The sequence below is a fragment of the Corylus avellana genome, chromosome ca6 (assembly GCF_901000735.1).
Source record: "Corylus avellana chromosome ca6, CavTom2PMs-1.0".
In the NCBI taxonomy this organism is placed as follows: domain Eukaryota; kingdom Viridiplantae; phylum Streptophyta; class Magnoliopsida; order Fagales; family Betulaceae; genus Corylus; species Corylus avellana.
This window is the reverse complement of record NC_081546.1, coordinates 4,796,137-4,819,927: the sequence shown is the minus strand read 5'-3', so window position 1 is coordinate 4,819,927 and position 23,791 is coordinate 4,796,137. Positions and strand designations below refer to the sequence as shown.

Genomic DNA, 23,791 nt, shown 5'->3' with positions numbered 1-23,791 from the left:
AAAAAAAAAAAGATGAGTATCTATAACGAGTGAGTTTATAAAAATATTTGTGAGTGTTAAACTTTACATTATTTACTTACTATGTAAAATTAAGCATTAAATTATTATTATTATTATTATATCATTAATATGCTTTTGGCCACTCGGATGGTTCGGCTAAGTTGTGCATTCACCCTCATGTTATTAGAGAATGGGCATTAATAATAATAAACCAGCATTAATCCTGGTCCTGCTTCTCTCATGGCTATATGCCAAACTACCTGTAACCATCATGTGGCAGTCACTCAAATGATGAACCTAACCCCATTCCGCAACATTAATTAATTTAATTTTTGATATCTACAAATCAAAAAAGAAGTAATTTTTAATATCATAAAACACCTTTTGATATAAACAAAAGAAAGTTGCCCATTGTTGCCTTAATGTCATATGTACCCACCTCTTTGATATGGACAACTTTTTGTATTAATGAACTCTATCCCTCTATGTCATTAATTATCACTTTGTTTTTAATGACTATGTCAGATCACTAATCTTATACAAGTGCAACGGTAAAATTCACATGATTTTCAATAAATTGCGAGACAGCGTTATTAACATGAGGTTCAATCATTCGCATAAATTTGAGGTTCAATCATTCACATAAATTTTAGGTCTCTGTCCACCTATTTAGACAGATAAATCCTATAAAAATTCTTTCATATCTGCTATCCGCATTACTAGCAATTCATCGAACAAATTATTAAGAATATTCAATTTTTGTAGACGTGCCCGTCAACCATTCAATTAGCTCTTTCTAGCAGTACTCAATCAATCCTATATATAGTCCCTAATCCATATATGGTTAACTGTGACACGTGTCCCATAGTCTTGTTTGAATGTCTTTGGCGGACATGGCAATTTTTGAATTGGGAAAATGAGGCCAACATGATTATATCACATTACACATGGCATGCACTTATAGATAAATTTGTATACATTTTGGCGTCCACCGACGAAACATAAAAAACTTACTATTCAACGGTAAAAGTATAATTTAAATTTTTGGGCTTCTCTCTAACGGATAGTGATCCAATAATAAACAAATAATTAGCAATGTGGACAATTAACGTGACTTGGGTACATTAAATAAAGCTAGTTGACGAAAGAATATAGTACTTATATATTCTCACTGTGCTGGGTATATATATTATTATAAGCATATACCTACTGGAATTTTGGCGTACGTGGGAATTATATAATCGTGTGTGAAAGTGCTAATTAATAACTAATGATCTTGATTAGAGAATCCACTAGATGAACATGATTTATTGGTCCTTTCTTTGAGAAATACAAGTAATCTACTGAATAAATTCTCATAAACTTTTATCATTTTCACTTTTTTTTTTCTTTTTCTTAATTTTAATTTCTATTCAATGAAGGGAAAAGGGCAAAAAAAAATCGTTTGCTTTATGATCTTGAATAGTGATAAATTAAAGACCAGTCTAACTAGCTTTATGATATGACATGATTGCTTCATTACCTGAGGAGTTCTTGCGGTGCATGTAATATATATTAGGACTTAATTTTTTACAAACCGTTTGTAGTTTTAGAGATTGATTTGTAAGAATTTTCTAAACTAATTAATATTAATTTGGTAGCTCAAAGTTTTTCTTTAATATCAATAAAAGATTAGATAAAAGAATGTAGCTAATAATTTTCTTCAGATTTTATTTTTGAGAAATGCTGCGGTTTCTTGTGTGGTTCTCATGACGTTTTCCTGATTTTACGTAGATATTATTTTCTAAAAAAACAAAAAAAAAAGAAAAACTTATTCTTACTTTCTAAAAAAAATATTTAAAAAAACAATATACATATAAGATTAGGAGAACACCAAAAAACTACATGAGGAACCCTAACATTTCAAATACTACATTGTTTTCTTATCCTAACCTTTTACATATTTTTCTCGCTTTTTGCAGGGTTAGGAAAAAAAAAATGGTGGATGCATGGGCAGTATTTTTGTTTTAAATTTTTTATTTTGAGTGAAAATCTCATGATTTCATTAAAGTTTTTAGATATTACAATATCGTAAATAAAAGCAGGATGTTAAATTCCTCTATATTTGCTCCACAACCAATTGTTGGAGAGCTGCCTTCACCAGCAATGAGCTGCTATATTAACTTCCTTGTTGACGGTGACACACATGCCATGAATGGACGAGGTTATTTAGTAACACATTCGAGTCATTAATTAAATTACCATACCGACTCCAAAATAGTTCTTCCTTCCTAAATTCTTGTACAATTTTCAGAGCATCACTTTTTTTCCTTTTTCTTTTTGATATGTCCACACGAAAAAAGAGGAGGAGGGATTCGAACTAATAACCTCCGCTTCATGAGACCTCCGCATTACTTTTTATAATAGGCACTTGTATGCGTAAATGGTTGGAAGGCATGTAATTTTTATGTTAAAAATTCTCATGCTTCACTTCGTTAATGTTAAAAGTGATATGTTTTTATCTTCCACGAGAACCACGAGGCCTACTAATTAATTATAGGGAATCTTCATATATATATATATATACGTGATTTTGTTGACCAAAGGGAAAAAGGGAAAGACAAAAAAAGTATTATAACTTATGTAATAATAAATATATAGTAAGAACTTTAATCTAGGTTGCTTTGTTGTATATCTGATCAGTTGTTTCTTTGGTTGTTTTGTTGTAATCTGGCTTCTTGTTTTCGGCGGTCCTGTCGCCGGCCTTCCCCCTTCATTTCAGTTTTGTTTAATTTAATGCTTATTTATAAAAACAGGGATCAATATTTAAAAAAAAAAAATAATAATAATGAATCAGTAATTTTTTTGGAAAGTTATTCTCAACCAACAACAACAATAACAATTAATAATAATAATAATAATATTATATATGCCATTCTTTCATGTGATATTTTTTTCTTGCCAAATCTACCCACGCTTGATTTATTTAGTGCCACTTGCAGCAAGCCCATAAGGGGCTTTATTTTTTTAAAAATATTTTTATCCTGACTGAGCACCGAAAAGGATTAATTTTAATATATTATCGCTGTTTGTTTTATAGACGTTGGATAGAGAGCATAACAGCTTGTCACAGCTATGATTTCTCAACGTAGTAAATGTCTCTCAACAAATAAAATAATCGTGACTGACTTTTATGGGCAATTTTCCACGTGGCCAAAAACGAAAAAAAAAGAGAGGATATTAAACAGCTTAGCTAGGTAATCAGTCATCAACAACGGTTTAATTAATATAATCCCTGCCATGCCTCGTATTCCATTATGCTAAAAAAATTTTCTGATAAAAGAGAAAATGAAAACAATAAAAAAGAAGAAAGATTCTCTCAACTACTTTTATTATTGTAGCATATGGGGTGGGATCCTATTCCCACGTGCCACTAAATTTTCCACCTTCGAATTTTTAAGACCACTCCATGTATTCATTGGTATACACAATTGGGATGTTTGTGATTATTTTTGTTTTTTTTATTTTTGTAGTTACATGTCGGCATACAGAGAGAAAAAGAGAGATGAAGATTTGATTCAATAACTTTCGTTTCATGATACGTAGTATTTAGTGAATTGAACTACCCGTAAAAGAATGAGTAAAATTTTTCCATATTTGATGCAATTTATGAAATGTTTACATCAAATAGAAATGGTTAAAATAATATTAAATAAATAAATAAAGATAGAAAGAATGTTAAATAAAATTCATAAACTTTATGAGTTTAATGAAATCAGTATATTTTCGTCTCTAAAAAATAGTTCAATCAGTTGAAAATCGTGCCTCATAAAACAGAGGTCACTAGTTCGAATTCCAAAATCCCATTGCACTTCATTTTATATAATGAGAAGCGGCCTCATGTTTTTTTTAAAAAAGGGCCGTTGGTTTGCACTAGAGGTCATAATTGCCGTCGCCCGTTTGGGGATCCAAAATTTGTGATTCAATTATATGAAAGGTGAAAACTCACGATCACATGTATCTTTTGGCTTTTATCCCATGCTTTTCATAAGTTCTAAAACGTTCTAAAATATGTCCACGTGTCATTGTCAATTTTTTTTAATAATAAAAATTTATCTTAAGGTGGATCGACGGTGTCATATCAGCATTATAAAAAAAAATATGGTATCAAAAAAATTACGGAAAAAATGCAAAATTAATCATTATGGTTTACTTGATTTACAATTAGCTTTTTGTCATATCAAAATGAACTCAATCAAAAGTCCTTGAGATATGCCAAAAAAATAGTTTAGTCCATAGGGTCAAATTCCGTCCACTAATTTAACAGATTCTATTTGTGTGATATTGACTTAAATAGGACAACTATTACAATTTTATTGGCTCTAATATTTCATGCTATCATAATTTGTTAAGTTAGTGAACGAAATTTGACTGTAGGAACTAAATTATTTTTTTGGCATACCCCATGGACCTTTGAGTTCATTTTGATACCACATGAAGTTAATTACAAATCAAGTAAACCACATAAACTGATTTTACATTTTTCCCAAAAATTATTTTTACTTTTATAATGAACAATTATATATATTACATTCTCATTTCACTTCTATCTATTGAGCTAATGTGCCCATGCCCATAATTTTTTGACCGGGGCGTATTGTCAAATAAATGCAGTAAAATGAGAGTGTGGTACTATATAACATTACTCTTTTGGCTGTTGTTATTTGCAATATCCTCTCACTGTCAAAATTTTAGACTAAACAAATTAATTAGTGAGCATGTGATTCCCACTTGACCTTTTTAGTCCTCCAAATATTTTCATGCGTGTTTAATGCTCACAACAATCGTAATTATAAATATTATTTCCATAATTTAGGAAAAACATTACAAATGACCCTTAATTTAGGGTGTATATAGTTGTAATTTTGTACGTATTCGGGTACCTTTCTGATCACGAAAGTAGCCTCTATAAATAGACCCTAAATCTAAGCTGAAAGTCATAGAAGACAGGGACTTATTGCAGTATGGGAGTACAGAAGATGGGTTTGATCCTTGCTTTCCTTGGCTTTTGGTTCTTCGATGGGCTGCTGCTTTCCTCTGCTTACAACGTCCACCATTATAGCTTCATTGTAAGTGTTCGATCCTTCCTGTTATGTTTGCAGTAGTTGTAGTAAACCCAAAACCAGAAATGTTTCATATGAGTGGTTTTATAATTAATATCATTGTTGGTTTTGACTGCAGCTGAGGGAGACGAATTTTACTCGGCTGTGTACCACAAAGAGCATGTTTACTGTAAATCACCAATGGCCTGGCCCAGCCATTCATGTTCGCAAAGGCGATAGAGCGTTTGTCAATGTTCACAATGAGGGAGATTATGGTGTCACTATTCACTGGTAATAATCCCTTCTATCTCTCTTTGTGGGGTTGAAATTTATGAAAATATCGTGAAAACTAAAGAATAATTGGCTGGTAATAATTCCTTCTATCTCTCTGTGTGGGGTTGAAATTAATGAAAATATCATGAAAACTAAAGAATAATTGGCTCATGACATGATAGGCACGGAGTGAGGCAACCAAGAAATCCATGGTCTGATGGTCCTGAGAACATCACACAGTGCCCCATTAAGCCAGGGAAAAACTTCACCTATGAAGTTATATTCTCTACCGAGGAAGGGACTCTTTGGTGGCACGCTCACAGTGACTGGTCACGTGCCACAATCCATGGCGCCATTGTCATCTTGCCCCAACGCGGAACCACCTATCCATTTCCCAAGCCCTATGCCGAGCATGTCCTCATACTCGGTATGTAATAACTGAATATATATTTCCTTGAGAAAATTGCAGAGTTTATGCATTTTTACCAATTCCTCATTTTGATTGTACGTGCTGCAGCGGAATGGTTCAATGGTGATGTCAAGGAATTAATCGACAATGCCACGGCAACCGGTGGGGATCCAACTCCATCAGATGGATATGCCATCAATGGCCAACTAGGATTTCCAAATAATTGCTCCAATGGTAATTAACAACAAAAATCTTTCAATATACCGGAACAGAGCAGGTCTAATATATCATATATTGCAGATACAAGTTACCGTTTATCAGTCGTGCCTGGCAAGACATATCTTCTCCGTCTAGTAAATGCGGTGATGAATGAAGAAATGTTCTTCGGAATCGCAAAACACAACCTGACAGTTGTGGCGCAGGACGGCTCATACATAAAGCCGTTAACGACGAGCTACATAATGATAACCCCAGGGCAAACGATGGACATCTTGCTCACAGCAAACCAGGCAGCAAGTTATTACTACATCGCCGCTTCGCCATTCTTCGACTCCGGAGCTCCGTTCGACAGCACCAACACTTCGGCAATTCTTCAGTACACAGGCACCTACACTCCTCCAACCTCCCCTGCCTATCCGACCCTTCCGAATGTCACCAACGTGGACGCCGCAGACAACTTCACAACTCGCATCAGGGCATTGGCAAGCCGCGAGCACCCCGTTGATGTGCCCAAAAACATCACCAAACAGATCGTCATCACAGTTTCTGTGAACCAGATTCTTTGCGCAAATGCATCGTGCGGGGGTCCAGATGGGAACAGGCTTTCTGCCAGCTTGAACAACATAAGTTTCTCCACCCCAAAAATTGATATCCTTCAAGCATACTACAAGTAAGTCCATATGTATATATATATTTTTTGAGCACTAATTAAGTCACACATTTGTTTTAATAAGTAATAACTCAAGCTTTAAAACCTTTATTTGTATATGCAGGTCGTTGTCGGGAGTTTTTGACAGAGATTTCCCGGCTAAGCCGCCGTATGTATTTAACTACACAGGAGATGTGGGTAACAATACGTTATACCCACACGTGGCAACCAAGGCACATATCATAAAGTATGGGGAATCCGTGGAAATCGTGTACCAAGGGACTAATATTGGGAATGCAGAGAACCATCCGTTGCATCTTCATGGTTTTAGCTTCTACTTGGTTGGAACCGGTTATGGCAATTGGGACCCCGCCAATTCCACCACATACAATTTGGTTGATCCACCGGATGTTAACACCATCGGAGTTCCTAAAAATGGATGGGCTGTCATTAGATTCATAGCCGACAATCCTGGTACTCTCTCTGTTTCTCTCTTCTCTTGTCTTTCTTTATTATTATCTCCCATTGAATATATATATATATATATATATATATATATATATATATATATACACATGTTTGTGTATGGATTGAGAATGATATGGGTATGATTTTTCAGGGGTTTGGTTTATGCATTGCCATTTGGAACGGCATGCGAGCTGGGGTATGGACACTGTTCTCATTGTTCTGAATGGGCCTACAAACGAGACAAGCATTCGGCCACCTCCGGCGAACTTGCCTACTTGTTCTTAGTTCTGAAAAGCTTGTGCTTCGACCATCAATGTCTACGAATTCAATGCATAGAACGTTATATTTAAATAAGATATTTCAAGAAAATTGTCGTTTGCTTGTGTAAGAGATTTGTATTTAAGATTATTTGAACAGTTGTTTAGGATTCTTTTCAATTGTATCCTCCTCTGTTTTTGTTTTGTTTTGTTTTTCCCACTTTTGAGCCTTGATTCGTAGATACTTTTTAATAAATTAAATAGCTTTGGACATTAATCCTCTCTCTGTTGATGATATATTCAAAATTTTCTCCTTCCATCGCTGTGGGGTATCGGGTATCCCCACGATCGACCCACTTTATGGTGGAATTCAATTTCAAGTTAAGGTGCGATTTGATGAGATCGGGTGATGATATTATAAATGATACTTAAAAAGAAAAGAAAAGGAATAATATATACTAAACTCTCGTTTAACTTTCATTCTAGCTACCGGCCTGGACGAATTAGTTATTGTTAAAAAAAAAAAAAATTAAAAAAAAGAAGGATTGGATTGGTATGGTCATATCAGCCAAGTGAAATTAATTAAGGATGAGACGATTTAAGCGTGGTACACTATATACAACATTTCTCTTTTAAAAAAAGTTATCTTATCGCCCTAGTGTGACCACTAACGAAAGGATTAGATGTTCACTTCATTTAGGGGGAATTTTAAATGTACAGTTTTAAAAAATGAATAATGCTACTTTTTAAATCTATTTATCACTCTTTATATACGGATTAACGTGTCTTAATTATATGTCACTTAAAAGAAACAAGTGGCTTCTTATATTTACAATTTGAAAAGAAAAAAATAATGCACTCTTACATGTAATACTTTTTGCGCGATTTTAATAAAAAATCGCAAAGCGAAACAAACCCCAAAACTGCAATACGAATCAATTCCTGCAATAAGTTGATTATTTGGCCGTGATATGATATATCGTCTATACTTGAGAGGATCATGAGTGTCGGTGCAATGCATTATGTGTTAAAATAAAATGGATCCAACACGGCTTTACGTTGAATTAATAATGTGAATGAGGTGCAAGAATATGTCCGTTCACAATGGCTGGTTAGAAATTAAATACGTTTTTTTTTTTGAAGGCCTGAATTATTCTTTTGACAATGATTCGATCCTTTAAAGAAACGCCATCATATTATATTTTCTTTCTTTTCTAATCCGCAACCGTGTTTTTCTCTGCCATCACGCGTAAAATGATTTTTTAAAAGAGATGGGAAAAGGGGGAAGCCAGAGACAGAGACAGAGAGACAGAGAGAGGCCTGTCAGCCTGTGATTGACTTCTTTCCACCGAATACACGAAAAGAATGGACACCTTTTTCTCCCCCTAGCTTGGTCTCCCTCTTACGTTTGCTTTAATTCTATTGTATAGTATAATATAAGTTTATTAATGTTTTATTTATTATGTGTTAAATACTTTTCTTAAAAAGTCTCACAAATATATAAATGTGTTACTTAACATTAATTAAACTACCATTTTATGATAGAAAAATGTTATTCCGTTAAGGTGATACGCCATCATAAGATAATGAAATCCCGTTCCAAAATTTTTTAGTGAAAGATAAATTTGGGGTAAGTAGAGGGAGACAAAAGATTTCTCAAAATCTCAATTTGGTTATACAACTAAAAATAAACGTGGAAGAGATGATGCATATGACATAATAATTAGAAAATATTTGCATTGCTGATCATTTGAATATTGGGGCATGCTAATTAATTTGTTGGAACTGATGGCTCATATTAATACCAGTGAAAGGTCAAGGAGACGGGAGCGGATAGCGACGTTCACAGAGCGGGGGTATTTTGAGGATTTCCTTAATAAGTATGTACAAGTAGAGATTAGGGTTTTTCTATATATATATATATATATACATATATATGTATGATGTAACCCTGAATCATTAAGAGTAAAAATATAGTCACCTCTTTGTGGATGTAAAAAATTGTTGAACCACGTTAAATCTGTGTTTCGACTCTCTCTCTCTCTTTTCGATTCTATATTGTTCAACAATTATTGTGCACAATAACAACATAATTAAATGTGCATTTTTCTCTAAAGGTTGATAAAGGTTGGAAGGAGGAGTTTTATGTGTTAATTAGAAGTCAAAAAGTTTTTGAAGAGGGTGGGTGTTTTAAAAGCATAATTGAGATTGCATTTGGAAAATAAAACTTTTAAAGTATATATATATATATATATATATATAAAAAGGTTTTGGCAATTTTTTGTCCCTCAGGGGTCCCATACTTTCGCTTTCTATTGTACATATAATAGTTTAATATTTTATTAATTTGAAAAACCAATAGTCTTACAATATTTTCCACGTTTTCTATCCTTCGTGTCGGGAAATTATTTGCTCTTGAGGTCTGCGGATCACTTTCCCACGTTTCTTCATGATTTCCCATCTGTAATATTCATGAATTCAGACGTCGTTTTGCCAACGTGACCACGCACGAAGGGGTCTACACGTCTCGAGCACGCCTCGCTTTTCCATATATATATATATGTATATAAGTTAAAGGGTTGGATTAGGTTGTCGTTCTTTTGGTAAAGGTTGAATTCTGTCATCATATATAGTTATTGCATGTTCTTCTTTCTCTTCACAGAGAATCTTCTAAAGAAGCAATTAATCTAACATTAAACCACATTTCTAACGACAAATAAAGTACACAAAAACATGTTTTTGATTCAATATTGGGCCTCATGCATTCGATTCTATTTCCTTCTCTTTTTGTCGTATTTATTGACAATGAGACATTAATTAGCACATCATGGAAGCTTTGGGATGATGATGATGACCAAGTGATGTATAGTTCCTAAATTATTATCGGTTGTTTCAATGGATGATCTATCATCTCAAAAATAGATTTTGTGTTTATTATAAAACTTATTTCAAAGCTGGTCTAAGTCTATATGGTGATCTATATATAGAGACACGATACTCTGTTTTTTTTTTTTTTGGTTTTAAATACAATACAAGTTTTGATGAAATTTTATATGTGTCTTTGATCGATTCGATCGGTGTGTTGACTTGTGTGTTTTGTGGGCTCCAAGATAAGCAATTTTTGGATCTTGTTTTAGGTGGCTTGCGAATGTGGATTGGGCTAAAGCATGTGGTTAATTACATGGTCTTAATTAAGAATAACGAGCATGGGTTAGAGTTGTATAATTTGGTGTGGTGATTGGGTTTGAGCCCCATTCTCTTCATGTAACCCATTACCCATGTATGTTTAATTGTATGCTGTCTTCCTTATTTGACATGATAAATTTTATCCTATAATTAATTCCAACAATATTACGATAAAATTGAGTCATGAATCATGAGATAAATAGAATGAATTAGAAAAAAATTTAGACACTTGAACAGATTTATCATATCAATTCAGCTAGGGTAGGGGTGGAACTCATGATCAAGCAGAGAGGGTTGCTCAAGCACATGTAGCTAGGCTTAAATTTTTTTCTTAATAAGTAAGAATTAATACGTGAAATATTTAATTAAAATAGAATGTATATTAGAGTGACAATGTTCGAATTCAAAACTTTCGTTCTGATGTCATTTTAAATCATCATTTGTCACAAAAGTTTAAACTAATAAAAAGAGGTAGATTTAATCACCAGTCTAAACGCAGCTTCATTAGCTGTTCATTTTACATGACAAACCTCCTATTTCTGCGCACTGTCGAGAAGAGTTTTTGCATCATTGATCAAATGCTCATAACTATTCTAGCATTTACCATCTTTACACAAAGCTTGTACTACCACCAAAGAGTCACTCTCCAAAATAATGTGCGTGAGGTTTAGTTGTCTGCTCAACTCAACCGAGTATCATGCTCCTACAACCTTTGCTACAGCAGGTTCGAAAATCTAGGGTCTCGTCGTGTATCTACCCCTTTTATAAGTTTAACTCTTATAAAATAGGTGGAAATTTAACATTAGTTAAGATATTAGATGGTATGGTTTGGTGGCATAGGAAGATTAACTATTGAAAATTACAAAACGGTCCAGTGCTTATCTTTTTTTATTTATTATTTTTTTTCCCCGCAAGTAAGATGCAGTAGTACATGTTTGTACTTCATTTGAGTGTACTAACAAAATATGATGATGAGGCATATATATAAAATCATGGCCTGCTCTGAATTTCTTCAATCCTCTAAATTATCTCTCCATCTTCAACTGCTTTTCATCCCCAAAATTTCTCATTTGTTCCGCGAGTGGCACCAGTAATAATGTTGATTTAAGGTTAGATTGCCCCCAAAACTAATTTAATTAAGGTAATCTCAGATGCCATTACATTACAATTTTACTTTTGCCACACATATTGCTCATTTTCTATACTGTATATATCAATATATATATATTTTTTTTGGAGAGAAACATTGATTTCATTTCAAATGAAAGGATAGAATGATCTAGAGTAATGCTACTAGGAATCTCCTCCATCCATATTTTATCTGTTTGTTCTTGTACAGCAAGCTTTGCAAGGCCATGGGCAGCAGAATTTGCTACCCGCTTAACGTGTGTGAAGACCCATCTCCTAAACACAGGTAGAACTCCTTTTATGTCTTCTACAATTTGCCCATATCGGCACCGCTAAGAGCTAGTCGCGTTGATGGCTTTTACGACATGCTCCGAATCCCCTTCGAGAATATATAATATCTTGCATCCTTACATCCCTATAAAATTTAGTTGCACATGCATAAAACCCCATGGATTCAGCAATTACTGGCTCAGGATACCCGTCCTTGGTTTGACTCATGGACATACTCTCACCTTTATACTCTTATTCTCACTTGATGTAACTTTTAAAATTTCAATTTTTGAATCAAAATGCAATAGCACTTATCCATTCTAAGAATTATAGTGTCCATGAGAGTAATTAAGAATTATATGCACAGCATTTCTAATTAAATCTTGAGGCCGGTGTATGTCCTAGAGTGGGCTATAAACGCTATTTTTCTTAGCTTCTCTGAGGGGAAGGAAGGGTGGGTTAACTTGCAAAAAAGCAATAGGACAAGTGCCGGGAGTCTAGGGTAGGCATGTCCCAGAAGCCATGAGTGGACATCTAACATGTTGGCGTGACGCTGCATGCGTTTATTAACAAAACTGTTCGTAGCCCTTATTACTTGTTATTACAACGTGATTGATCAGACTCTATAATTCACCCAAATGCATGCATGTTCTCAACAATCGATCGACAACGATGGTGACGATGTGGTCCAAATTCTGTAGGATGTTCTTAATTGGTACCATCTTAGATCGATGAAGGTAGGTAGCTAGCTAGCTAGGAGTCATTCACGCATTGGCTGTTATTTACGTCGGCTCTTCCTTTTGGCTGTTATGCTATAATTATAAAGGACAATCGAGAATTTGAAGTGACAAATCAATGGTGATATTGTACGTTAACACTAATTCTATCGATCGGGGGAGCAAAAACAAGAAGAAGAAACAGCTAGAGAAAAGAATAAGAACAACAGCAACTACGTACAACTGAAATGGTCAGCTTAGGTATATAGCTATATGTCGCAGTGCAAGGCTGAAATGCGATAAACTTCTTCAAATTAAACAAAGCAGAGTGTAGTGGCAAGGTGGGGTGGGGGATGATTTGAACAAGAGCTTTTCTCTTAACAAATTTTTGGTTTTAGAATATTAATTAAATCAATTATTATTATTTTTTTTATAAGTTTATAGTGTTTTGAGTTGGAATTTTGAAGCAACATTCTTTGGTGGGGAAGGATCGATTACAGGAAAGAAAATAATAAGAACCATGGATTCCCACTCCCAAATATATGCTATCACCTCTCTCTCTCTCTCTCTCCCAAGCTATTTCCACACCAATATGCACTTCTAGAAACCCCACTAACTAGTCACGGAAGGCCATTATCATTTGGTGCTCGAGATGTCAGATGCCATAATTAAACTTGATCATTCTTCCTTCCCCTAACTATCAAATTCAAGTCCTATAAATATTTATAATTTAGGGGAAACATTACAAATGACCCAAAATGTAGGGTGTATAAAGTTGTAATTTTGAATTAATTATGGTGGGTGCCTTGAGGAAAGTTGGCTCTATAAATAGACCCCAAATCCTAGCTGAAAGTCACAGAAGACAGAGACTTAAAGAGTGATATAATATGGGTGTAAAGAAGATGGGTGTGATCCTGGGTTTCCTAATTGGCTTTTTGTTTTTCGATGGGCTGCTGCTTTCCTCCGCTTTGAACGTCCACCGTTATAGATTCAATGTAAGTTTCAACTAAGATGTTCCTGTTATATATGTTTGTAACTTGTATATATAGACGTTGACAGGGGCGGACCCAGGAATATATATATATTAAATTACTATTTTACTCTTCCCTCTCTCATTATTTATCCCTCTACTCTCCCCACCACCACACAATTGTCTCCCATTTTATTTATTTATTTATTTTTTATTTTTGTCCTCTCTCTCATCTTATTGTCGACCGAATGTTATGATTTTTTATTTTTGTCTTCAAGCTCTGGAGATTATTCCAACCTGCTGCGAGAGGCTAGGAAAACTGGCTCTTAGACTATTGTGTGAGGCTAGGGAACCATAATAATTTTTTATTTTTTATTTTTTCCTTTGGCATTCGTATTCTTCTAGGAATGTGTTAGTTGATAAAAGCTTATATTTTTTATTCTTCTAGGCCCAAGTGGGGTTTTTTCTAAGGGGAAACATTTTAGGGGGTAAAATTTATGTGGGAAAATTTTTTTTTGGGTTTGAACGGTAATTTTGAAGGGCCATTACATGTATTTTTTTTTTTTTCAAAGGCTTAAGGGGAAATTTTTTTTTTTCTTGGGGTTGCCAGGGACCCCCCACTCTATAATGTGGGTCCGCCCCCGGATGTTGAGGAGTTTGATATCGTTTTAGCTGAACTAGCTAGCGTATGTAAATGCAGTGCTTTATTCTGTGAAGTGGATTTTTTTTTTCTTTCTTTTTGGTTTCTTTCTGGTTCTTTGATGTGCTGGTGGTCTGTTTGAATGGAGTTTTTGTTAACCCTAACCGGTTGGGCTTCATACTCATTGTCTGTGAAATAAACCTTTTTTTTTCCAATGTTTCTTTTCATATAAATCTCCACTGCTTCTTAGAAAGCCTGTTTAGATGTTTAATAGGGGTATTCTTATTTTTGAGGGTAATATCCATCATATTGCGCTACGGCTTTCATCAGTTGCATTTGCAGGTGACCTCCACTTTCACCTTTATTGAGGTGCTAGTGGTATATATGTTTGTAATGAGTTATTCTATCTAAGCTTGCATTTGCAAGTTTAGCTTCTTGTCTAAACTTGTTTTAGCTTTATGTTTGTCCTGTAATTTTCTTTTTAGTTTATGAATGCCAGTTCGTTACCAAAAAAAAAAAAAAAAAATTGCGTGCTTTATGAGAAATATTTATATATATATATATATATATATGGGGGAAAAGTTCTCTGTGCTTACACTAGTTGGTTTTATAATATAATTGTCCGTTTCGATTGCAGCTGAGGGAGATGCCTTTTAAAAGGATGTGTACCACAAAGAGCATGCTTATTGTAGAATATAAAGGTATTCCTTCATGGCCTGGCCCAACGATTCATGTTCACAAAGGCGATAGGGCATTAATCCGAGTTCACAACAGTGCAGATTATGGTGTCACTATTCACTGGTAATTAATTAAAAGGGAAAACTTCAGAAAGCCTCCCTCAACTTCCAGCCGTTTTGATATATTTCTCATGAATTTCCAAAACTCTTACTTAGGCCCCCTGAACTTTGGTTTTTTCTCACTTTGGACCCTTTTAACGTAAGTCAAACAATTTGACTTTTTATACCCATTTTACCCTCCCTCAAAATTACGTCGTTTTGTGTCTTAAAACTACAACACCTATCCAGCCCAAAATGATGTCGTTTTAGGCATTAATTTATTATTATTATTATTTTTTTTTTAAAAAAAAAAAAGAAAAGCAAAATAAATTAATTAATTAATTAAAAAGAAATCGGAGGTGGGTTTATTGATCCAAGCGGTCGAACGCATATTGGGTATCCTCACACTTCGGGCCAAAAAAAAGAAGAAAAGTGACTGGGTGCCCATCCACGAAGGGTCGTTGTTTCGTACCACCCCAACGATCGGTAATGTGGTGGTCAAAACCACTCCTGCCCTGTAGTGGGTTCGCCACCAAATGCACCCGCATCCCCTTCCTCCCTCTCGCTTTTTTTTTTTGGCCTTTCCAACAGTCTCCCCATGTGGCCAAGACCGCCCACCCTGCACTTAAACTAGATTTCATTTTTTTTTATTATTTTTTAATATTAATATTAATATTATGCTCAAAACGACATCGTTTTGTGTTGAGTGGTGATGTAGTTTTGAAACCCAAAACGGTGTAGTTTTGGAGTCCAAAACGACGTAATTTTGGTTGAGGGTAAAATTGGCATAAAAAGTTAAAATGGTCCAAAGTGAAAAAAAAAAACCAAAATTTAGGGGGCCTAAGTGAGAGTTTTGAAAATTCAGGGGAGTATATCAAAACGGCTAAAATTGTGGGACTTAAAATTTCCCCACTCAGTAACTCTCTCTCTCTCTCTCAGAACCGCTGGGGCTTCATGGGCAAAAATTAATGAAAATATCATGAAACCTAAAGAATAGTTTGGCGATGACAATTAATTGACAGGCACGGAGTGAAACAACCAAGAAATCCATGGTATGATGGTCCTGAGTACGTCACACAGATGCCCATTCAACCAGGACAAAGCTTAACTTATGAAGTTATATTTTCTGACGAAGAAGGAACACTTTGGTGGCATGCCCACAGTGACTGGTCGCGTGCCACAGTCCACGGTGCCATTGTCATCAACCCGCCACGGGGAACCTCTTATCCATATCATACGCAGCCCGATGGCGAGCACGTGCTTGTACTCGGTATAGTTTAACTAACTAATCTCTAGTTATATACCACAAAATACTTATACTGAAGATCATTTCCCATATTAATTTCCTTGAGAAAATTAAATGCTGAGTTTATATATATATATATATATATATATATATATATATATATGATTTTTCGGCAGCAATTTTATTGTGCTGCATGCATGCAGGAGAATGGTACAATGGAGATGTCATGAAAAATATCGAATACGCCCTGAAAACCGGTGGTGATCCAAACATATCAGATGCATATGCCATCAATGGCTTACTAGGACCTTCAGATGCCTGCCCCACTGGTAACATAATTATCTTTCATCAAATGCATATATATATATATATATTGTCTAATTAATATCATATCATAATTATATTTATATTGACGTACGTACGTTAATGCAGATGAAAGTTATACTCTATCAGTAAAAGACGGCAAGACATATCTTCTCCGTATAGTAAATGCGGTGATGAATGAGGAAATGTTTTTTGGAATCGCAGACCACAAGATTACAGTTGTGGGACAAGATGGTGCATACATAACGCCCATAACCGACGTGGAATACATAATGATAACCCCAGGACAAACAATGGACGTATTGCTAACAGCAAACCAGGCACCCAGTTACTATTACGTCGTTGCTACACCTTTCATGGACGACAGTCGAGGTGCCCCATTTGACAAGAACCACACTTCAGCCATTCTTATGTATACAGGGGCTACTCCTCCGACCACTATTCCCTCTCCGTCCCTTCCTGATTCCGGCGACAGGGATGCTGCAAGCAGCTTCACAAGTCAAATAAAGTCATTGAACCCGGTTGATGTGCCGACAGTTATCAACAAACACATTTTGATATCAGTGTCTGTAAAACAGATACTTTGCCCCGAGCACAATTGTTCGGGTCCACAGAATAATAGACATGCTGCAAGCTTGAACAACATAACTTTCCAGAACCCAACCACTGATATACTTTATTCATACTACTGGTACGTACGTACGTACTTACTGCACTACACTACTGTTTTTATTTGTTAATTTCTTGTTTTTCTCTTTAATTTCCTGAAGATCCCTTCGATCCACTTTCCTTTAATTGGCTTTTAATATATATATATATATATATATTATTGCTAATTATCATCCACTAATTATTTGAAAACCTTCATGCAGTGACTTGCCTTTGGACAAAGATTTCCCGGATATGCCTCCCGTTCAGTTTGACTACACAGGGCCTGATGCGGATAAATATAAAATCCCAAGCGTAGGAACCAAGGCACTTGTAACGTTACAATCTCATATAGCGGAAAAACTGTAATTATCAATACAAAAAAAATACTGTTAAAATACTTTTCTCCATACATGAATACCCAAAGCTATGTCGTACAAGGCATTTATACAAATCTATCCGACAGTCTAAACTCTAGACAAAACTTAACCAACTTGGAATCTCTGTACATCTCAATATGACTCTCTAATCACAACTGCATAATTACCTTGATTTTCCATTCCTGCAAGCACTACAAAAACTGTGAAGTAGTGAGTCAATTGATTTCCGATAATATAAATCATTGTTGAATCATATATAGTAAAATGCTAGACAAGTTATAAAACCACAAAAATCCGTATTATTGGATATCAATATCATACTCAGTAAGTAAGAATACTTACAGTGGATTACATGAATGGATCATCAAAGGTAATTACTTGAAACCCGTTCTGCTGCAGTTGGTCCATACCCATAACAATCCCTTCACTGACTTTCTCTCTCTCTTTCTCTCTCGCCTAAACTCTCTTTCTTCCTCTTCAGCTCTCCGTCTTAAATTTCCCATCTCACTCTCGGTTTCTCTTGTGTTCTTTCTTTCTTGTAGCGCTTGGTCTCGCCCTTTCTCTCTCTGTTCTGAGTAAACACTCTTAGAAAGAAGAAAGACCGAGTAAAAAGCGGAAGAATGAAGAATATATGCAAGAGATGGGAGAGGAGATGAGTTGTGAAAATTGTGAAGGAGAAGAGTTCTATTTATAGGAGAAAATCAAATACTATTTCACCAACCCTATACTATTCCACCAACCCTACACTATTCCACCAACCCTTTACTATTTCACCAACCCTATACTATTCCACCAACCCTACACTATTCCACCAACCCTATACTATTTCACCAACCCTATACTATTCCACCAACCCTATACTATTTCTACCTTCCATTTACTATCCTATTATTTCACCAATGATTACAATCATACTCCAAATTATACCAATCAATCATCAATTATCATATCTCTTAAATCTCCCAATAAAATAATCAATATAAAATCATCATCATGATATAATAACCTCAAATCAATATTCATTCCAATAATATTCATAAGATCTAATACATTCCTCAAGAATAAATATTATTACCTAATATCATCAATAAATATCTCAACCTCAAAGTAAATGCCATTACCTAATATGAATATTAATATAATCATAGCATCAATTTAATATCTCTAAAATAAGACTTTAAAAAATCTGGGTTGCTACAATCTTCCCTCCTTATTAGAATTCCGTCCTCGAAATTAAAGCCCATAAATTACCACCTATCTTCAAATTGAGCAACCCAAATTAAAAACAAATCATACTTGAACCATAACTTACTCAAGTTACTATAAAAAATTTTTTAAATTCAATCTGTTCATAAATAAATATCATAACATATTCCATACCCAGGCGATGTGAGACTCTACAAGCACTCTTCTTGGGCACCAGTGTCACCGTTGGCAATCCTCAGGGAATTTCTTCATTCTCGGCCCTTAACTTTTGGCCCTTATACATTTCATTGTTTCTTAACTGACACCATTATAATATAACCCACTTTTGGCATCACCAACGTGTGTCCACTAGCGACCCTCATAGGCTTGTGCACACTCCCACCATCTCAGGCTGGGTAATGTTTTGATACCATATGTAACATCCCAGGGAAAAGCGCTAGCCACATCTGCGCTATTACCCCAAAAGGACTAGTCAATTTGGAGCTTCCCTATAATTCATTATAAAGCCCAGTTTCACCTAGTAACTAGGCAATGTGGGACTTAGCACCCATGACTATCTCTATAAACTACCCACTCAATGTGGGCTTCTTCTCATCTTCCCAATATGGGACCGGGGTGTTACAAACTCCCCCTCTTAAAATGTCATGCAGTGCTTCAATACCACATGACCTGGCGTTACTAGGTGGCTCTGATACCATTTTGTAACGATCTCATATAGCGGAAAAACTGTAATTATCAATACCAAAAAAATACTGTTAAAATACTTTTCTTTATATAAAAAATACCCAAAGCTATGTCGTACAAGGCATTTATACAAATCTATCCGACAGTTTAAACTCTAGACAAAACTTAACCAACTTGGAATCTCTGTACATCTCAATATGAATCTCTAATCACAACTGCATAATTACCTTGATTTTCCATTCCTGCAAGCACTACAAAAAACTGTGAAGTAGTGAGTCAATTGATTTCCGATAATATAAATAATTGTTGAATCATATATAGCAAAATGCTAGACAAGTTATAAAACCACAAAAATCCGTATTATTGGATATCAATATCATACTCAGTAAGTAAGAATACTTACCGTGGATTACATGAATGGATCATCAAAGGTAATTACTTGAAACCCGTTCTGCTGCAGTTGGTCCATACCCATAACAATCCCTTCACTGACTTTCTCTCTCTCTCTCTCTCTCTCGCCTAAACTCTCTTTCTTCCTCTTCAACTCTCTGTCTTAAATTTCCCATCTCACTCTCGGTTTCTCTTGTGTTCTTTCTTTCTTGTAGCGCTTGGTCTCGCCCTTTCTCTCTCTGTTCTGAGTAAATACTCTTAGAAAGAAGAAAGACCGAGTAAAAAGCGGAAGAAGGAAGAATATATGCAAGAGATGGGAGAGGAGATGAGTGGTGAAAATACTGAAGGAGAAGAGCTTATTTATAGGAGAAAATCAAACACTATTCTACCTTCAATTTACAATTATACCCTCATTTTACTATTTCACCAACCCTATACTATTCCACCAACCCTATACTATTCCACCAACCCTATACTATTCTACCAACTCTATACTATTTCACCAACCCTATACTATTCTACCTTCTTATTCTACCATCCTTATACCTACCATTTTGTGCACACTCCCATCCTCTCAGGCTGAGTAATGCTTTGATACCATTTGTAACATCCCAGGGAAAAGCGCTAGCCACATCTGCGCTATTACCCCAAAAGGACTAGTCAATTTGGAGCTTCCCTAGAATTCATTATAAAGCCCAGTTTCACCTAGTAACGCCAGGTCATGTGGTATTGAAGCACTGCATGATGAGAAGAAGCCCACATTGAGTGGGTAGTTTATAGAGATAGTCATGGGTGCTAAGTCCCACATTGCCTAGTTACTAGGTGAAACTGGGCTTTATAATGAATTCTAGGGAAGCTCCAAATTGACTAATTCTTTTGGGGTAATTGCGCAGATGTGGCTAGCGCTTTTCCCTGGGATGTTACAAATGGTATCAAAACATTACCCAGCCTGAGATGGTAGGAGTTTGCACAAGCCTATGAGGGTCGCTAGTGGACACACGTTGGTGATGCCAAAAGTGGGTTATATTATAATGGTGTCAGTTAAGACACAATGAAATGTATAAGGGCCAAAAGTTAAGGGCCAAGAATGAAGAAATTCCCTGAGGATTGCCAACGGTGACACTGGTGCCCAAGAAGAGTGCTTGTAGAGTCTCACATCGCCTGGGTATGGAATATGTTATGATATTTATTTATGAACATATTGAATTTAAAATTTTTTATAGTAACTTGAGTAAGTTATGGTTCAAGTATGATTTGTTTTTAATTTGGGTTGCTCAAATTGAAGATAGGTGGTAATTTATGGGCTTTAATTTCGAGGACGAAATTCTAATAAGGAGGGAAGATTGTAGCAACCCAGATTTTTAAAGTCTTATTTTAGAGATATTAAATTGATGCTATGATTATATCAATATTCATATTAGGTAATGGCATTTACTTTGAGGTTGAGATATCTATTGATGATATTAGGTAATAATATTTATTCTTGAGGAATTTATTAGATCTTATGAATATTATTGGAATGAATATTGATTTGAGGTTATTATATCATGATGATGATTTTATTTTGATTATTTTATTGGGAGATTTAAGAGATATGATAATTGATGATTGATTGGTATAATTTTGAGTATGATTGTAATAATTGGTGATTGATTTTATGAGTAAGGAATTTGTGGGATTCAGATTATTAAGGGAAATTAGGTGAGAATAATATTTAATATTTTATTAGATTTGTTTTTAATAAATTGGAGTGAAACCTAACTTTCACGCCTACTTTTCCCCAATTTTCTCACCTGCTCCCACTTTTTCTTTCTTATTCCTTTTTTCAAACCTAAACTTTGAATTCAAACCTAAACTTCTTTCTTATTCCTTTTTATATTCTTATTTTATATTATTTTTTTTTTCTTTCTTTTCTCCCTCTGCCGACAGCTCTCACCTACTCCCACCTTTTTCTTTCTTATTCCTATTTTTTTATTCTTATTTTATATTATTTTCTTTCTTTTCTCCTTCTGCCGACAGCTCTCACCTGCTCCCACTTTTCTTCTTTCTCTTTTAGTCCTTCCTTATTTAAATGCCTCATTCATACAAAAGAGAGGAGAGAAACCGAGAGTGAGATGGAAATTTAAGACAGAGAGCTGAAGAGGAAGAAAGAGAGTTTAGGAGAGAGAGAGAGAGAGAAAGTCAGTGAAGGGATTGTTATGGGTATGGACCAACTGCCGCAGAACGGGTTTCAAGTAATTACCTTTGATGATCCATTCATGTAATCCACTGTAAGTATTCTTACTTACTGAGTATGATATTGATATCCAATAATAAGGATTTTTGTGGTTTTATAACTTGTCTAGCATTTTGCTATATATGATTCAACAATGATTTATATTGTCGGAAATCAATTGACTCACTACTTCACAGTTTTTTGTAGTGCTTGCAGGAATGGAAAATCAAGGTAATTATGCAGTTGTGATTAGAGATTCATATTAAGATGTACAGAGATTCCAAGTTGGTTAAGTTTTGTCTAGAGTTTAGACTGTCGGATAGATCTGTATAAATGCCTTGTACGACATAGCTTTGGGTATTTTTGTATAAAGAAAAGTATTTTAAGAGTATTTTTTTTGTATTGATAATTACAGTTTTTCCGCTATATGAGATCAGATCGTTACAAAAAATGGTATCAGAGCCACCTAGTAACGCCAAGTCATGTGGTATTGAAGCACTGCATGATGAGAAGAAGCCCACATTGAGTGGGTAGTTTATAGAGATAGTCATGGGTGCTAAGTCCCACATTGCCTAGTTACTAGGTGAAACTGGGCTTTATAATGAATTCTAGGGAAGCTCCAAATTGACTAGTCCTTTTGGGGTAATAGCGCAGATGTGGCTAGCGCTTTTCCCTGGGATGTTACAAATGGTATCAAAGCATTACCCAGCCTGAGATGATGGGAGTGTGCACAAGCCTATGAGGGTCGCTAGTGGACACACGTTGGTGATGCCAAAAGTGAGTTATATTATAATGGTGTCAGTTAAGACACAATGAAATGTATAAGGGCCAAAAGTTAAGGGCCGAGAATGAAGAAATTTCCTGAGGATTGCCAACGGTGACACTGGTGCCCAAGAAGAGTGCTTGTAGAATCTCACATCGCTTGGGTATGGAATATGTTATGATATTTATTTATGAACAGATTGAATTTAAAAATTTTTATAGTAACTTGAGTAAGTTATGGTTCAAGTGTGATTTGTTTTTAATTTGGGTTGCTCAATTTGAAGATAGGTGGTAATTTATGGGCTTTAATTTCGAGGACGAAATTCTAATAAGGAGGGAAGATTGTAGCACCCCAGATTTTTAAAGTCTTATTTTAGAGATATTAAATTGATGCTATGATTATATTAATATTCATATTAGGTAATGGCATTTACTTTGAGGTTGAGATATTTATTGATGATATTAGGTAATAATATTTATTCTTGAGGAATTTATTAGATCTTATGAATATTATTGGAATGAATATTGATTTGAGGTTATTATATCATGATGATAATTTTATTTTGATTATTTTATTGGGAGATTTAAGAGATATGATAATTGATGATGGATTGGTATAATTTGGAGTATGATTGTAATAATTGGTGATTGATTTTATGAGTAAGGAATTTGTGGGATTCAGATTATTAAGGGAAATTAGGTGAGAATAATATTTAATATTTTATTAGATTTGTTTTTAATAAATTGGAGTGAAACCTAACTTTCACGCCTACTTTTCCCTAATTTTCTCACCTGCTCCCACTTTTTCTTTCTTATTTTTTTTATTCAAACCTAAACTTTGAATTCAAACCTAAACTTCTTTCTTATTCCTTTTTATATTCTTATTTTATATTA

At 34.8% G+C, this 23,791-nt stretch overlaps 2 protein-coding genes across 2 annotated transcripts; both read left to right on the top strand.

Annotated features, from left to right (window-relative positions):
- The first annotated feature begins 4,981 nt into the window (after positions 1-4,981).
- Positions 4,982-7,560, top strand: LOC132183943 (laccase-14-like). The gene is made up of 7 exons (XM_059597415.1): positions 4,982-5,108; positions 5,221-5,372; positions 5,537-5,781; positions 5,872-5,997; positions 6,064-6,652; positions 6,756-7,105; positions 7,251-7,560. Exons 1-7 carry the CDS (start codon positions 5,004-5,006, stop codon positions 7,382-7,384), a joined length of 1,701 nt encoding a protein of 566 aa, XP_059453398.1. The 5' UTR covers positions 4,982-5,003; the 3' UTR covers positions 7,385-7,560.
- An 8,562-nt stretch (positions 7,561-16,122) lies between these two features.
- LOC132184032 (laccase-14-like) lies at positions 16,123-17,629 on the top strand. The gene is made up of 4 exons (XM_059597509.1): positions 16,123-16,312; positions 16,492-16,617; positions 16,721-17,303; positions 17,485-17,629. Exons 1-4 carry the CDS (start codon positions 16,123-16,125, stop codon positions 17,627-17,629), a joined length of 1,044 nt encoding a protein of 347 aa, XP_059453492.1.
- Positions 17,630-23,791: the final 6,162 nt, after the last annotated feature.